General features: G+C 38.4%; 1 protein-coding gene across 3 annotated transcripts in view; it reads left to right on the top strand.

The window, feature by feature from the left end:
• The first annotated feature begins 2699 nt into the window (after nt 1-2699).
• Nucleotides 2700-18107, top strand: part of LOC131336020 (uncharacterized) — a 48689-nt gene continuing 33281 nt past the window's right edge. For all 3 annotated transcript variants that reach the window (XR_009202727.1, XR_009202728.1, XM_058371625.1), the window contains exons 1-10: nt 2700-3194; nt 4331-4690; nt 4944-5076; nt 6210-6385; nt 10179-10252; nt 11017-11052; nt 11152-11242; nt 11567-11626; nt 12306-12507; nt 14477-14676. Coding sequence is in view for 1 of the 3 variants with exons in the window: in XM_058371625.1 (XP_058227608.1) it covers nt 2826-3194; nt 4331-4690; nt 4944-5076; nt 6210-6385; nt 10179-10252; nt 11017-11052; nt 11152-11242; nt 11567-11626; nt 12306-12507; nt 14477-14676 (1701 nt within the window). In the remaining 2 variants the exon portion in view is untranslated. The remainder of the gene's footprint in view (nt 3195-4330; nt 4691-4943; nt 5077-6209; nt 6386-10178; nt 10253-11016; nt 11053-11151; nt 11243-11566; nt 11627-12305; nt 12508-14476; nt 14677-18107) is intronic.

The following is an 18107-nucleotide window of genomic DNA, read 5'->3' as shown; positions in this document are numbered from 1 at the left end:
TTCACTATTTTCACTTAACACCCCTCCTTATGAATTGAAGTCGTCCCTGAGAAATAGTTGAAGGCAACAATGGAAATTACTTTTATGACAGGACTTACAAAAATGGTCAATACTATTTTTGTGCATTTCCAGGACGAGTGAGGATAATGGGTAATAGTTAGGGGAAATTGCATTTCAGTGGTAAGAGGGGCAAAAAACTTCCCTCTCATGGACCACTTTTTCGGAATTACCCAGTCATGGGAAGAAAAACAATAATTCCCAAGACATGGTGTTGAGGACAAAAATACCCCTCCCTAATGTCTTAAATCAGGGGCAACTTAGGTTCATACACGGGACAACTTAGGTTCATAAACGGGACAACTTCTGGGGCAACTTAGGTTCATAAATGGGGCAACTTAGATTCGTACACGAGGCAACTTAGGTTCGTACTGGGATAACTTAAGTTCATACACGGGACAATTTAGTGGGTAATTTAAGTTCATACACAGGTATTTTTTCAAACACCTCACAAGAAAACCCAACTTGCCCAAGCTTGGTACATGCAGACAACAACCAACGTAGTCTACAAATAAACATCTAGATTTTTTATATTATTGAAAACCCACTTCACTGAAGTCAAGTCTTTCGAGGCCTTCTTCTTGTCCTACCGGGGCCGAAGACTGTATCTGCTGGGCGGTGGGGATGTGGAGCAGGAGCGAGACAGAGACGACGAAGGAGAGAGAGAGGCGGATGGAGAGAGGGGTTGTTGTGGAGCGGCGACGGGGGGCGGTGGATGATGGTGGCAATGGAGGCTTGGAAGCTGCGATGATGGAGGCGGATTCTGTGGATTTGGGCAATTGATTTTTACCCTAATTTTTCTCGAGCTTGTTGGCTGCGTAATGGGGAAGGGAAACAAGTAGAAACTGATTTTTAGAGTTTCAAATGGGACGCGGGGGCTCTGCTGTGCCTTATGGCACAGTACCCCCAACCCACACCAAAAAATAGTACCGTTTTGGAGGAAAAAAAAAATTTAGGCTTTGTTCGGTTCACCGTTTAGTTTTAGTTTTAGTTTTGTTTTCAATCATTATTCTATTTCTTTTTCCAATCATTATCCTATTTTTTCAATTATTACTTTCTCATCTCTCTCTATTTCTCTCCAATCATTACCCCTATTTTCAATCATTACTCTATTTCTCTCTCCACCCATTACCAAAACTAAACTAAACTAAACTCCCAACCAAACACAACCTTAGGCTTCCTATTTGTAATCCTATGGAACAGAAACGTGATTATAAAAGCCTTAGAGATAAAATTTAATTATGTCTCTTTAGAATAATATGATCAGAATAAAAGATCTTCACACTGGTTCAAACGGATTGAAAATTGGAGCAGATAATTTTTTAAACTGTATTTTTAATATATACACAGTCTAAAAAAATTAAGTGCTCCAATTTTTAATCTATTTGAACAAGTGCGAATATCTTATTATTCTAAACATATTATTCTAAAAAAATATAATTAACTTTTGCCTTTAAGGCTCTAATAATCATGTTTCTACTCCACAGAATTCTAAATAAAGAGCAGATACTTAATTACGAGAGTTCTAGAGACAAAAGTTAATTATGATCCTTTAAAATAATAAGATATTTACACTTGTTCAAACAGATTTAAAATTGGAGTACTTAATTTTTTTAGACTGTTTATATATTAAAAGGGTGGTGATAATTCCACGAGCACTTACGTTAATGCAACTGCGAATTTACTGCATGTAACGTCTACTAAATGAAACACCCAAATTTTATAACAATTTACTACATACAACCTCAAAAATACCCATGATCTTCCCAAATTACCCTTCCCTACCCCAAACCTAATTTTTTCCCAAAAAATTGAACTTCAACCGTTCCCCCCTTCGACCCTTCTCTCTCTCCCATTATCAGTTTCTTCATCTTCTTCTCCCTTATTCTTCTCTTCCTCATATCACCACCACCACGCCATCAACACGAGTACCGTCCACCATCACACCATCAGCACAAAGCAGCGTCCACCACCACGCCACGCCACACCACCACCAGCCTATTGAACATGTTCCTTCTCATATGTTAGTGCTAGAAGAGTTTGGAAATTAGTGAAGCAATTTAGGCTGTGCAATGGAAATGGAAGTTTGGAAGAGGTAGCCATGGATGTTGTAGTTTCGGAGCTGAAATCACAGCAAGAGTTAACTCATCACTCCTTCATTTTTAACCTAGTTCTGTTCCGACATTGTCAAATTCTAAAACTTGAAATTATGCCAAAATTTCAAACTCTAGAGTTTGAAAATTGACTACAATATCATATTCAAAAACTCGGAATTCTGCCAAAATTTCAAACTCAAGAGTTCGAAAATTGTAGACAATAATCACTCATCCATTTTTAATCGGGTTTTGGCCCGACATTGTCAGGTAGCCATGGATGTTGTAGATGCTTGATCCAATCATATAACTTTTCATTATCCGGAAATTTGAAAGAAAAGTTAGATAGTTGGATGAAGCACTTATAATTATTGGATTGAGCTTATTTTTTACGGAGACCCTTGAAAAAATATTTTACATTTAATGAACGGCTCGAATGATTTGTATGAGACCTGTGGCGGTCTCCATAATAAAATCAGTGCACAATCTGTGCACATATTGCTGTGTGTAGCAGGACTGGAGTGTATGTACCAATAGTAGCAGTAAATTCTGTCCCTCCCACTCAACAGCGAATTCCCCCAAAACAAATACTACCAACCTCTGGTACCGCCCACTTCAAAGTTTGTATCAGTTCAAAAATGGGATTCTGAACCCTAACCAAAACCAGCTCCAAAAATGGAGATGACGGAGGAGCAGAGGCAGAGGGCCGAATCCAACCGCCTCGCGGCCCTAGCCAAGCGCAAGGCACTCGCCGAGTCTTCTTCTACGATCAACCAACAAGACCCCTGGAGGCTATTCAAATGCCGCAAAATCTCGACCGACCACCACGCCACCGCTATCCCGAGACCCAAACACCCACCTTCCTCTTTTGCAGACCCATCATTTCCCAAGCCCCAACCCCCCGCCCCTCCGCCCGAGAAGTTCCGGGCCCGGCTGGAAATCTGCTCTCCTGATTCGTTCTCTGTCGCACCAGACGCCGTGGAGGGTTTCGCCTATCCCGGTGAAGCCGCTTGCTTGGAGAAACTCAGCGACTGCCTCTCGAATGTATGTATTTTTTCGTGGTGCGTTACAATGTATTGCATGTACGCCGATCCTCTATGCAGGGGAATTTGTATGTTTGTCTACGATGACGCAATGTAGATGTCAAAAATGGTCTTGGACTTCTTGGTGGTAGAGTGCTGATAGGAATGCTAGATAAGACTCTAAACCTACAGCTACGTGGTAACCCGTCATTGGGTAGATTACTATAATTAGGGTTGGATTACTGAGTTGGAAGCAGGGTATTGGCAGCCAAGATTGATAGTTAGTTAGTGTTATAAAAGTAGGAATGGGAGAAGGGCAAGTTGTGGAATGTGTAATCGTTTCTTCTCTCTCTCTCTGTCTCACTCTCTCTCTCTCTCTCTCTCTCTCTCTCTCTCTCTCTCTCTCTCTCTCTCTCGCTTTGTCCTTTAACCTGTAAACTCGTCTCTTGTTCTTCATTGTGATTGAGTCTTAATTCGTAATTTCCATTTGATCACTAAAACCATTTAACTCTGTTGAGTTCCTTGTCCATTTCCGTTTCTTGTTTCTTGAGTTTATCAAGTACATTTGTGGATCCTGATTTTTAGGCATATCTTGTGTGTTTCACTGGTTCATATGTACTTGGTAGTGGTTTCTTGTATCTCAAATTTTAGTATGAGCGACTTGTTTGGTGGGGTTTAGGTTTCAATTAGTTACAGCTACAGTGTTAATTGTTATGGTAATGTTACGGTGACTGTCTGCTTTGACTTTAGTATCGTCACTGAGTACGGCATGCATGTCATCACTACCCAAAGGTCGTGGGCGTGTACCAGAGATGGTAAAAGCAAATAGTCTACACAGAATTTTTACTATTGTTAATTATAGTACAAGAGTCAGTTATTGCATGATAAGGTTCTTGAGCTTAAAATATTAATGCCTTGTGACTGCTGATGTGGAATTCATTTCTGTAATATGTCGCCTTTTCTTCTCTCAAACTATTATCGGTCTAATAAAATTTTACTTGAGGAATTTAGTTTCTTGTGTGTGTTTTCTCTCTTTCCTAAATCAGTTGCTTTCGAGCTTGTTTATGTTTATCTTAATGTTTGCTTTTTTCCCACTTCAATACTGAAAGCTGTGGAATCTTATTGAGCAATTATTCGGTTGCTTTGTTTTTTGATTAGGTTGTGCTAGTGCACTATACACAAAACCATGGTGGTGGAAAGGCTTGTGTTTATAAACTTGGGGACTATGATTCAGTTCTTAGGTGTTTGAAGAATTATAAGGGCGTTGAAATTGAAGACATACCTTGGGGCACACTTAATGTCGTTGGGAGGCTTTCACATTCCTTGACTGAAGGGCGGTGGTTGCCATGTCGGCCAGAACAGTTGTCCAATGAGAGGGTTGACGAATACATTAGAAAGCTTCCAAAAATGTTGCTTGATGCACTGATGCCTTTCCAACTTGAAGGTGTCAGATTTGGATTACAAAGGGGTGGTCGGTGTCTCATTGCAGATGAAATGGGACTTGGAAAAACCCTTCAGGTAATGATGGAAGTGGGGAAAATATTTCTTTATAATCTTTGGTCATGGTATGTTGCACAATTTTCTAGCGAATGAAGAATATTTATTGACATGTGGGGATTGAATTTTGCCATCAACGCAACTAGATTGGCAGTGTAATTTGGAAAAGTCTGTCTGGTCTTCATATTTTGCTTTCAATGTGATTCAAAGTCCACAAAACTTGTGTGCCTAATAAGGGAAGAATTGCTACTAATATATTTTCGTTTGTTTTCAGGCAATTGCAATCGCTTGTTGTTTTATGACTGAAGGTCCTGTCCTCGTTGTCTGTCCTGCTATTTTGCGTTTTTCATGGGCAGAAGAATTGGAGCGTTGGCTTCCTTTTTGTTCACCAGCTGATTTCCATCTCGGTACTATTATGAAAAATCTTTTTTCTTCTCTTTGGTTAACTTCTTGTGTGTTGGTTGGGGTGGGGCCTTTTGACATTGACAACATGTTGAACACACCATTGTCTTGTATAGCCTTGATAACTGTATCGAGTATCGAAAGAACGTCATGGCCAATAGTGGCCATGCCACATGCCCTGAAATTCTGAGAAGTCTCCTATTTTATTGGGAATATTCACATTAACTTAAGCCTTCCAACTTAAAATTTTATCTTCCATTGTGGTTGTATCTGTTTTTAAGTTAAAGTAACTTTAGCCTTCCAACTTAAAATTTTATCTTCCATTGTGGTTGTTTCTGTTTTTAAGTTAAAGATATGGATAAAAAAAAAAGTTTTTAAGTTCATCAGATGCTAAGAATGATAGTAACTCTTGGAGAATAGATTTTCAACCTTTTAGCTTTTTGATTGATGGAGGAAAACAGTCGGAGCTTTTTTTCGGATGAAATTCAATTATCGAGTTGGTAAATAATCTTCTTTTTTGATAAGTAATAGATTTATTGAATAGGCATCAGGGGGAGGACTTGATGTCTGTTTTTTTTTTTAATAATCTTTTTGGAGTGGGTTGAGTTAATGTCTTTGAATATGCTAAGAAGGGAGTATACCTCATAGGAAAGGAAGCTTGCAAACATCCCTATAGGTAGGTCATGTTAAAAATCAAGGCCTTCAACTAGAAAGGTGTCTTACATGCTATAGGCTTATCTTTTTGTTTAACGGTTATTCTGCAAATGTATGTCTACTTTTGGTATCTTATCTGAAGAAGATAATCTTGTGAGTAAAATTCTACTTGTAACCAACTCCACAGTCCCTCGTTTTTGGGGCCCGTTTTTAAACTTTGGCAAGTTTGGACTTTGGAATGATGGAGGCGAAAAATTCTGGGTCATCATCCTTCTTGATGGTCATTGATTTTGGTCTTTCAATTGTAAAAGATTCATTCCAACAGCATTATGTTTTACACTGTTAGAGCACTGGAATTTTATTGTATTCTAGAATTCATATCTGTAAAATTTACTTTTGACTTGGAAGTTTACCATTGTCTGCCACTGAATGGCTTTGCCTCTTTCAGTTTTCCATCATATTTATGTTAACTTTCTGTTTCTAGTTTTTGGCCGGAAAAGTAATCCTGCGCATTTGTCAAGATGCCCAAAGGTTGTAGTAACTTCGTACACAATGCTTCACCGCTTGCGAAAGAGCATGTTGGAGCGAGAGTGGGCTGTGTTGATAGTTGATGAATCACACCATGTACGCTGTACAAAAAAAGCATCTGAACCGGGAGAGGTATTTGGCTTCTCTTTCTTATTGTCGGTAGAAGTAGTATTTACTTTCATTTGTGATTTATTCATTCCATTCGTTGAATATATGGATTTTAGGGCCCGTTTGGATGCGGGATTAGGTTTGAAGGTATTATGTAAGAAAGGGGGATTGGATAGTAGGGGGTATTGGTTCATAAGGGATGGCCCACGTTGATGTGATGTTTATGGAGGGGGTATTAAATAGTACTTGGTTTGGAAGGAGGATTAATTTGGGGTATAAGAAAGGGGGATTGATGTAAAAAGCGGTTAAATGACTTTTTTGCCCTTATGTAGTGTTTTTTTTACAAAATTTGTTAGTTTCACTATAATTAGAATAAATACGTGTTAGCAAAAAAAAATTAAGTGTTCCAAATTTCAATCTGTTTGAATGGGTGGGAAGATTTTATTTTTCTGATCATTTAATTCTAAAGGGTCATAATTAAATTTTGACTATAGGGCTCTTGTTGATTAGCCCTAAGAAAGTCGTAGAACCAAATATTTTTTAGGGCTAACTAACGAGAGCCCTGGAACCAAAAATTAATTATGACCCTTTAGGATAAAATGATTAGAGAAATAGGATCTTCGTACCGGTTCAAACGGATTGAAAATTAGAGCACTTAATTTTTTAACCATATTTTTTAATATATAATCTGCAAGTTGAAAAATTAAGTGTTCCAAATTTCAATCCGTTTGAACCGGTGGAAAGATTTTAGTTTTTTGATCATTTTATCCTAAATGGTCATAATTAAATTTTGATTCGAGGGCCCTCGTTGGTTAGCCCTAAGAGATATTTGATTCTACGATTTTCTTAGGGCTAATCAACGAGAGTCCTATAGTCAAAATTTAATTATGACCCTTTAGAATTAAATGATTAGAAAAATAAAATCTTCCCACCCATTCAAATGGATTGAAATTTGGAACACTTAATTTTTTTTACTTTTGCTCAAGAAATGGGTACCTTGGGCTGGGAAGGGGGATTAGGAGGGGTACAATCGTCCGAAATGGAGGGGATTTAAGAGGGATTCCACAATAACAGGTCAAACCCTACCCATGGCTAACACCCCCTCAGGGGGTATTAGGAGGTGTAGTGGAAGAGGGCCGAAAGAGAATACCCCCTCCAAATTAACTTGCCAAACGGGGTCTTGGGGTGGGGCCCAGGTACTAAAAGGGGTATATCACAACACCCTTTCACAACACCCCATCCAAACAGGCCCTTACTTCTAACGTAAGTGCCCAGCTAGCATGTCATAGTTTGGAAGGAACAAAGGAATAGTTTGGTTCCTAATCATTGCAAAGGGGCAAAACTGATGTTACATTGCTATTTGAGAACAGGACCTTCTGAATGTTGTGCTGTTTGTCTGTTGGTCCATTGACATGCCAAAAGTGCCTACCTGATTTGTAATTGTGGATAATATGTTGTTTTACTTACAGATAACATTTTGTGAAAAAGAATTTAGAAAATCATCAAAATGCTGGACAACAATGTGTATCAATGGCAGCATTCTAAAACTCGGAAATACTCGGCGAGTACTCGATACTCGGTGCCTAGCCGAGTAGAGTTAGGGCTACTCAGTGGGAATTACTCGGCCAGCCGATTACTCGGCATTACCCGGCGAGTACCGATTACTCGGTAAAACGAGATTACTCGGAAGTGGGGAGAAAATCGAAAAAAAACTGAAAAAATGGGGTAAAATACATAATATGTTAAATTTGAAGGGTTGTTAGTGTAATTTCAGTATAGTTTTATGCTTACCCTAATCGAGTGAACACACCAATCAAGCTACTGCGGCTGTTCGAAGCAGCTGCTGCTGTTCCAACGTTGAACTTTGTAATTGACTATTAATTTCGTACTTGGTTTCATTTGGTTTGAACGATGAACATTGAACTTCTCATTATGCATTATGAATATCATTTGGGGAACATATAAAATAAAAAATCCAAGTAATTTCTACTCGCCGAGTAATCGTCGAGTACTCGGCCAGTTGAGTGTGTGGTGCTTTGGTTGAGTGTTGGTGGCTGTCAAGGGGAACGTGTTGGTGGTTGTGGTGTTGCTACGAGTGGCATCTGGCATTGCGGGTGATGGACAATGGTGTTGAAGATGGTGAGTGAGGAGAGAGAGGGGACGCAGTTGATGATGCCTCGTGCGGAGCCACGAATTGGTTCACCTTCTTCAATAAAACCCCATTTCCTCCCCAAACTGGTGGATTCCCTACTTGATCATTTCCACCCATTCCCTTCCTCTTACTCATCAATTACTTTCCGTAACCGACAAAACAACAAAACTCTAAATATTCCCCATCCTTTTGGTAGTCCACGACAACCTCCTTTTCTCTTTCTTCTCTGGAGACGAATCTATAACTCTAGGTTGTGCTAGCAGATGAACTCTTGGAACTTGAATGAAAATGAATTTAAACTATTGGTTTTATAATTATAACAAAGAACTATTGCGTTTTATCCCCATCAAAACCAACCATGGACTCTGTGTCTTACCCTAAGTTTTTAGCGATGGATTCTAGCATTGTTCAAGAGATGATTGGAAAATTAACCCCATAGTTTTCCAAGTAACTTTCAATTAAGACTGAATTGGTGCTGAACAACAATTTCAGTGACGATTTTGAAGCTTGGCTTACTGTATAGAGACCAAAAGAGTAGATTTGTTTTATTCAAGAACAGTTGCCAAATGCTGAAAGAAGCTAGAGGGGTAAGACTCGTCAAAAGAAAACACAAGACAGAAAGAAGAAAAGAAAAGTAGGAATCTCTCTACCCTAAATGAAAAGAATGGAAGCTATGATAAGTTGATAACAAAGGCTTCACATTTCATCATTTCAGTATCGTTATAATTATGATTAGTAGCATGTGAAGTAACGCTCGGTGGGTTGGCACGAGGTGTGGGAGAGGAGTTAAGTTTTACTTGTTCCCTTGTCAACTCTCGCGTACTTAGGGCTCACATCTCCAGGATCTCACCTTCAAGTGAGACATCTAATTGAGAATGGTTACGTGATCGAGGATTTCTAATTGACACTTCAACTGTGCAAGGTTCTTGACCCACCTAAACTGATCCTTAGACGAAAACAGTATGGCCAACCATGTGATATATTTAGTGGCATGCCTGACATTATATCAGCATCACACTCAATATTCCACCAGGAGCTTGTAGACACTAGGAGACAATTTGCCCACGTAAAACGCTGTCGTTGTAGGATCCGTTCTAGATAATATAGGTGATGTTCCTTGCCTCGTGGTTGTATTTGGAGATCTCGCGATGTCACTTGATATCGTTGGAGGTTGAAGCAGGTGATGGGGCCACTTGTCATGATGAACTCGTCCCCGAACCTATTGCTGAAGCAAGGTGTTGGGGCCAGGTGAACTCATCCTTGTGGTTCGACCAGCTCTTTATATGACAATACACTCCTTGGCCAACAATTCAAAATTTCTTTTATTGGTGTTATATGTGCAATTTTGTGCAAAAGATGAGGTAAAGTGTTCAGAGATCAAGAACATGTTTTGCACCATTTTTAGTAGTGCTTCTGCTGCCTCTGCATCTTACTTATCTAATTTTTAGTGAAAGGAAAGGATTACATGAAATCAAGACAATAATAGGTGGGCTACCTATACACCACTGTTTCTGGGGTTATTTAGTCCATGATTTTTGTTCTTTTGCATTTTGATTTTTGTATTTATGCTACTTCCATTGTAGGTTAAAAATGGCTTTATTGTCTTGCTAATGTTTTCTCTGTTGTTTTACCATTTCTTACCTTCTCTCTCCTGTTAACCAACAGATAAAAGCTGTCTTGGATGTAGCAACAAAGATCAACCGTATAGTTTTATTGTCGGGGACGCCTTCTTTGTCAAGGTTGCCATTATCTGACCTGAAGCAAATTTGAAGATTGAATTTTATTATTTTTAGTACTTGAATTAAGTTCTTCATTCAAGTTTTTTGACATTCTTTTTGTTAGTTTAGTTAGTCTAAGATCTTTCTTCAGTTTTATCCACTTTTTCTAAGTCAGATTGACTCGCTGAGTATATGCAAGTAGCTGTCTTGACGCTTGTCATTTAGGTGAGGGTGTAAGTTAGGCATCCAACATGTGTAGCTGACATTCATACAGTAAAGTATGTGTACGAATTGAGTTTTATCTTTTCCCATGTACTAAGGTCCGTATTATGCCGCAATGCTTTAAGTCACTGTGTGAACACCAGTTAACTTGGAAAATTACAGAAAGATATGAAGAAATATAAATATACCCTGGGAACTATGAATTAGGCTTAAGAGTTGTTCACTTTCTAGTTTGCGTAGTTGGGAGTGCAATACTTCGCTTGACCAATTTCTTGATATGATAGATATTTCGGAGTGTAGAGTGGAGTATGGGGAGTAAATGGGTTTCTTCTTAGATTGGTTTTTAGGCATTTCGATGTATTGGGCGGGCCTTTGGGTCCTTGGTCTTCTTTTGTACATCGGTCTTGTTGCCTTCCTTTCCTACAATGAATTACATGAATGGGACGCTTAGACATGCCGAGACCGCCATCTTACCCAAGTCCGTTTAACATAGCCCTTATTTTCTTTATTATGTCTAATGCATTCTAATATCGTATATTGCATCTTCTCTTAGGTGATTATAGGCCATTTGACATTTTCCATCAGATAAATATGTTGTGGTAAGTACACTGTGCAAGTGCATTCTACCCATCTAACTATATTTATCTGTGGTTAGGTTAATTCGGTTTAATTTGCACTATAATGGTTTTCTGAATCAGGCCTGGTTTGCTGGGAAAGGATAAATATGAATTTGCGAGGACTTATTGTTCTGTCAAATTTTTTCGGGGTTGCCAAGGGAAAACTTATCAGGTAAGCTTTACTTTATATCAATGAATGAACATACTTTTCGCATATGTATAGTTAAAAGTGAATCTGTTTCCGCTTTCTTGTGGGCGATTTTTCTAGTTATTTCCATTCTGCAATGGAAAAGCATTGCTATGGTGCATGTATTTTGATTCACTGATTACTTCATGCATTACAATCTATGTAACATTTCTGTGGTTGCTGAATCAGCTTACTATATATACATTCTTGCCAGAAATTTATCGAAGTATGTGATGCTAACATTTTCTGATGTTCTTTCTAGTTATTTAAAAAATGTATGAAATACATATCATGGTTTTATTCTTGCAGGATTTTTCAAAGGGTGTCCGCTTGGAGGAGTTAAATGTCTTATTGAAGCAGACTGTTATGGTATGTTGTTGTACTCTGTTTGCATTTTGGTATAATGTTTACTTTTTTAATTTGGTTTTTTTACGCTTGGTAGTTCTACTTCTTTTGTTGTTACAACATTGTTTTAATTACCCAATGAAGTTTTCAATTCACATCTATTCAGCTGGGCTGTGATCTTCAACCATGCCATAAAGATGACGATGGTTTTCAATGTTCATAGGTGTCCGTTTTTATATACATGCTACTGTTGCTTTAGATGTTATGAGTTCTAAATGCACATTACGTTGGGTCACAAGTATCAATTTTTAGCTTTAATATTAATGGGGCCTATTACATTTTGTTGTGGTGTTTGAACTTTGAAGTCATTGGCTGTCACAAGTGCTACTTTTGTTGTCCAAAATCTAGTACTTCATGATGCACCTCAGTGTTGTCAAGAATAGTTAGTAACTCGAATCATTTCCACTTTCTTGGTTTTGGCAATTTCTATGACCTTAAAAATTATCTCAATTAGGAATTGATATAGAGGTTCATCTTGAACTGCAGTATAATCTGTATGATGTTAGACTCTGATATCTTAGTCTTGTTACATTTACCTCCAAGGAGTTCAAATATGAACTTTTAATTTACCTCTGGACTTGGGCTATGCCCATGTTTCTTAAAATGAAAGAGTTCTAAAACCTGTCACGTTTGCGTGCTATAGATAAGACGTTTGAAGAAGCATGTGTTGGTGCAGTTGCCACCCAAACGCCGTCAGATTATAAGTTTGCAGTTGAAGAGATCAGATGTTATTTCAGCAATGAGTCTTTGTGAGGTGGTGAAAAGCAATGCTTCAGGAAATGAGGACGCCAAAGTTCCTGAGGACGCCACAGAGGACCCTTTAGAGATATCTGATGAACTTGATGGTAATCTTAAGATTTTTCGGGTTTGTTTGGTTACGTTGATATTACAGTTTTCTGTGTATGGTTTCAAAGTTTCTTTAAACAAACTAGAAAACATGTAGGTAATTTGCTTTTGTTTTTAGTATACTATGAATGTTTGCAAAATCTTAAGCTATTGTCAAAACAGAAAAAATTGTTTTGAAGTGTTTAGGAACGAAAACTGGCATCCAAACCATGTTGACAGTGACCTCAACTTCTCTCTCATGCAACCAAACCAAAGTTCAAATCCTGATGTTGCAAGATAATCATTGCACAACATTTTGACAACCCCCAATGGTAATCGCCTTCATCTGATGTGAGACAGCTGGCATTATCTCCTCTGGGTTCCTCTTTCCCTTGCAAATCTGGTTCTCTCTGTTTCAGTCAATTATTTGAGTTTCCCTTGGTCTCTCACAAAACATCTGATTTTGTGTACGTTAGTGTCCGTAATCTGTGCTTAATCTGCAAATTGTGAAAGGAAGGGGACAAGAACCACATTTTTGAGATCTTCTGTGATGATAATGTTGATGGTTCGGATACTTGATTTTATTGTGGTATTTGTAGAAGAAAACACAAGAAAATTAGTTCGAACTTGTTTTATGTTTCTTCTTCTACTTTTTGCAAAACGTTTTACCAAACATATTTTCTGTTTTCATTGTGGTAGGAGGATTGGAACACAGTTTTTAGTTTCTGTAAACGAAAATCACAAAACTGAAAACATTATCTAATGCATTAGCCCTTCAGTGTATGTACTTGATATTTGGTGGTTTAGCAGCAGCTACAGCAGTGAGTAAACGTTGTTGTATTTCCTATTGCTTGTGTTATATCTGCTAAGTCGTTTTAAGCATGGTCTTTGTTCTTTAATCTTTATTTAATGGGTTCCACTGATGACCACCAGTAAGCGTTGGTCAAGAGGGTCAGACAAATTGTAAAATATGTTCTCTTCAATCAATGCTATCCCCATTTTTATCTTATTTGGGGGATAGACGTGGTCATAACTTAAACTTATGAAATGAATTAGCATTATGAAACTTCAACTTACCAATCCAACACTAGCATAAAATCAGTGTTTATGTACCCTTGTTAATCAATCCTTCTTTCATTTGTTTGAATTCTAGGGTTTGTTTCACTATATCTCAAAACTTCCAATTTGTTCATAATTCTATGTTACAAATTCAAAAGTCGATATTGGTCTTTTTGGTATGGTAAAATACGGATACATCTGTTATTAGTAATATCAAGGTTGATATTTTTCTTATGACATTAAGTATATACTTATGTAACCAAAGAAATTCTCCCCCCATCCCATAATTTTAGTCCCTCTTGGGAGTTTCAACTTTTTAAGGGGACACTCATTTAATGCTCTTCAAATCACATCAAAAGGTGACTTTTACCAAAATTGCCCCTCTAGTTCAAAATTTTAAGTGTTCATACCCTTTGTGGAGGATAGTTTTGGAAACCTACAATGATTTTGTCCTTGACTTTGTAAAGTGGACATTTATTTTGGGACATTCTGAAATGGAAAGGTGGACTAAAAATATGGGATGGAGGGAGTATATCTACCATTATTTTCTCTGTTTGCTATCTTGATTTCCTGATTAGTTGCTGATATTGGTCATATTTCAAAATTTCAGGATTTTCCGAATTGTGAACTTGGTTATCAGAGGTTTTGTGATATCTATGTGTTTATGTGTATATATTTGTTGATTAAGGTGTCCCTGTTGTGCCCTACTCTCTCTCTCTGTGAATGCTGTGGCAGCGTGTTTTCTTTAGTCAGATTCATCATTTTGGTTTCTTGATGACATGCTGATATTGTTCACATTGTAAAGTTTTAGGAATTCCCAAATTGTTATCCTGGTTTTCAGAGGCTTGTGAGCTGCATGACTAATTTATGGGTGAAGACGGCATGCTCAAACTTATTCAGTATAATACAATAATTTGTTGCTGCTTTCAGATAGAAGTAGCTGTCGCGAATCTTTGAGGATACTCTCCTGGCAACAAATTGGTATAGCAAAATTGTCCGGATTTTTGAAGTGGCTTTCCATGCACCCCATCTTTGCTGAGTCAGATGTCGTAGATAATTTGGAACTTGGCGTTAGTTCTCATAAAATGATAATTTTTGCTCATCACCACAAGGTTATGGATGGAGTGCAGGTAGGCATTCTGTTGGTGTTTGCTTCCTACATGCTAATTGGAAACCAGTTTTATTTTCTGATTAAAGATGATTATTTACTGCAATGGCTTCTAGAGGAGTACTTAGGAACCTGGTTTTCATACTTTCTGGCCATGTATCCTAGATATTTGGTTTCCTTAGTTCCACTGCAATCCTAAAAGAGAAACAACCGTAACCAATTTCAATTATGTTTCTGTTTCGAGCCATAACAGAAGAAAACTTGAAACTTGAGATGACAACATATTTTAGATTGTTGGGAGAAGAAATCCCATCTTAAAGAGTTGATTTGGCATACACTGATATAAGTCTAAATGGAGTCCAAATTTGGTTCCTGGATGATATTTTGTGAATCAAAACAAGAGGATGTAGGATTTGGAGCCAGTTGCCCGAAGCAGGACAGTGGCAGGGTGGAGGAGCGAGGCTACATGGTAGAGTCTTATGATAGGAGTTCGTATGGTAGCATCTATTGATTATAAGATGATCTTTGAAAAGGTTAACAAAGGACAGGAAGAAAAGCACCTCAAGTTTTGTTCTTCTTAACTTATGTAGCTTTACAGGATGGGAGTTTTGATGACATATTGCAATTTGGAACGCGCAAAATGTTATCTTAGTCCTCAAAAAGTAGCTTGCACCAAACCAAACCAAGATGAAATAAACCTTAAGTTATGGAGAATGAGATCCAATACGACAAAGAAATTAGATGAATACTAAACTATAACCAGCATAGGGATAACAACTATGACCCCATCATCTAAGGTCTTCTCGCTCTCCGTTTTCCCAATAGATTCGTGGGAAATGAGCATAGCCGCCACCACATCAAACACAACGGTATCGTTCCTGTATGTCAGAGTGTGATGTTCATTCAACAAAGGTAAGGAGACCAACAAAATGGTTGCCTTATCCTCCTCGGCTCCTCCTTGATCTTCGCACCCATGGCATTCAGTTTTGGTCAATAAATCTGTTGAACTTGTCTAGATGGTTCATGAAGTTTGCTCCCTCTGTCATATTAATTGCGTATAACTTAAACCAATTTGTCAATGAGAATTGTGCCTGCTTTCCAATTTGTCTAAAGCTCGGCCGGATTTGTCTCATTGATAACTCCCATAGTGACTTGTTCCCGAGATATAATGGAATCGTGCTTGTTGTGAGAGAAAGAAGGAAAAGTGTGTAGGGTGTTAAATAACCCTAACGCATAACAATCTTATTTATATAAACGACTCACATATTAAATAAGTAAACTAAGCAATGTGGGACTACTACTAATACTATATTCTAACACTCCCCCTCAAGCTGGAGACTCTCCAGCTTGTTACATATCAACCAACGAAACAATTACCTTAACTACTAACAGCAATAACGAAAAACAACCAACTTGTTAAAAACAATGGAACAACTTTCAATAGCAACGACCAACGAACGACTTCAACCAACGAAACGACTTCAACGATTTCAACCAACGAAACGACTTCAACGACCATCCAACTTCAACGATTTCAACGACTTCAACGAAATAATTTTAACGACCAACGAATCAATGAACGAATTCAACGACCAACGACCAACGAACGTTTTTAACAACCAACGAATCAACGAATGAATTCAATGACCATCGACCAACAAACGATTTCAACGACCAATGAACGACGGTGAAAGAATCAGTGTTCTAAAACAAGGAATTAATCGGCGATTAATTGCTGATTAATCGTTGGTGGAGCCTATCCGATTAGGTCCGATTAACGATTAATCACCGATTACTAATTAATATGCGCCGATTAATTACCGATTAATCCGATTAATCGCTCGAAGGTGGCTGACCACCCGACTAGCGCCGAGCGACTTTTAGAACATTGGAAGGAATACAAACCACCACGTTCAGCACCCCCACCAATCTTCCTCCTCGTCTGGAGGTCCTGTCTGAGTAAGCGTAGCAGTGGTGGAAGAAGATGGAGGCTGAGTTGACAGAAGGCGCTGGTACTCCTCAGCAAAGATAGTCACCACATTGTCGGCAGAAGGCAGAGTAAGCTGTCCAGCATCTTGAAAAATAGCAACCTAATTAGCCTGAGGAAACCCGTGAAGATGATAACAATACTCCACTGTATGATTGGTTCCCCAACAATAAGTACACAACTTAGAATCACGGTCGCGATCACGGCCACCTCCCCCTGACATGCGACCTCCATGAGTACCAAAACCAGAATCACGACCATCAAAACCACGACCACTAACTCCAGAATCACGACCACGAGCACTAAATTCAGAATCACGACCACGACCACGGTTGAAGGAAGGGCTTGTACTACCAGAAACAACAGACGCTAATGCTGAACGATTAAGAGATGGCGCTGACTCAGACACAAATGACTGACGAAGATGACTAAATACCTCACTGAGAGAAGGTAAATCCCGAGATCCTAAGAGCTGATTGTTAACACCACGAAAATCAGTGGATGCACCAGATATGAATCGAGCAACCTGCATACGCTCACGTTGGCATCGCATAACCTGAATGTCAGATGAAATAGGCTCACAAATATTGATATTGAGCTCCTCACAAATACCGCGAAATTTGGCATAGTAAGCCTCCAAAAATAAATCACTCTGGGATATAGAAAAGGATGGATGAAAATCATACGTCCGACAGAGATTGTTAACACCAGAATACATCTCCTGAGCTTGTGTCCATACCTTTTTGGCAGTATGAAGTATCTAAGAAAACAAGCGTGTTAGCAATATATTCTTCCATACTATTCCACAACTTAGATCGAATCCGGGCAATCCTCAGATTCCCATGCCTGATATGTAGAGGCCGTCTTCGCTAGAGGGTCATCAAGCAAATACTGATACTGGTTGACCCAGATAATTAACCTCAACTGCTTTAGCCCAAACTGCATAATTTTTACCATTCAAAGGTGTGGAGGTAATAGACAGCCTCTCCCGAAACCGAGAAGTACGAACAGAATTACCAACAACAGTGGAACTAGAAGTTGACACAGGCTTATCACTCTCATCCATTGCACCAAATCAACACCAATGAACAAAATCAACAAAATTAACAAAATCAATTAATAGAGTTAACGACTACCAACCTAAGTAGCACGGATATGGATACGAGATACGGATACGCGGATACATGATTTTTCCAAAAAGTAGGATACGATACGTTGGGGATACGTTGAATATAAAAATAAATAAAAATAATATTCCATTGGCGACTAAAGTTATCCCTTACACAAGTATTTCCCCTTTGATCACCCAATTTCTCTAATTTTGTAACATAACTTCAAAGAGGATTACTAGTATCCACTGCATTCGTTTGTGAGGATAAGGAAACAGAGCTACTACAGTACTAGTACCAACAGAAGTAGAATCCATTCGGATTCAATATACTGTTATAAAAATAAAAATAAAAATC

The sequence above is a fragment of the Rhododendron vialii genome, chromosome 8a (genome assembly GCF_030253575.1).
Source record: "Rhododendron vialii isolate Sample 1 chromosome 8a, ASM3025357v1".
NCBI classification, from domain to species: Eukaryota; Viridiplantae; Streptophyta; class Magnoliopsida; order Ericales; family Ericaceae; genus Rhododendron; species Rhododendron vialii.
Note: the sequence above shows the minus strand (reverse complement) of the source record. Positions and strands in the feature narration are given on the sequence as shown.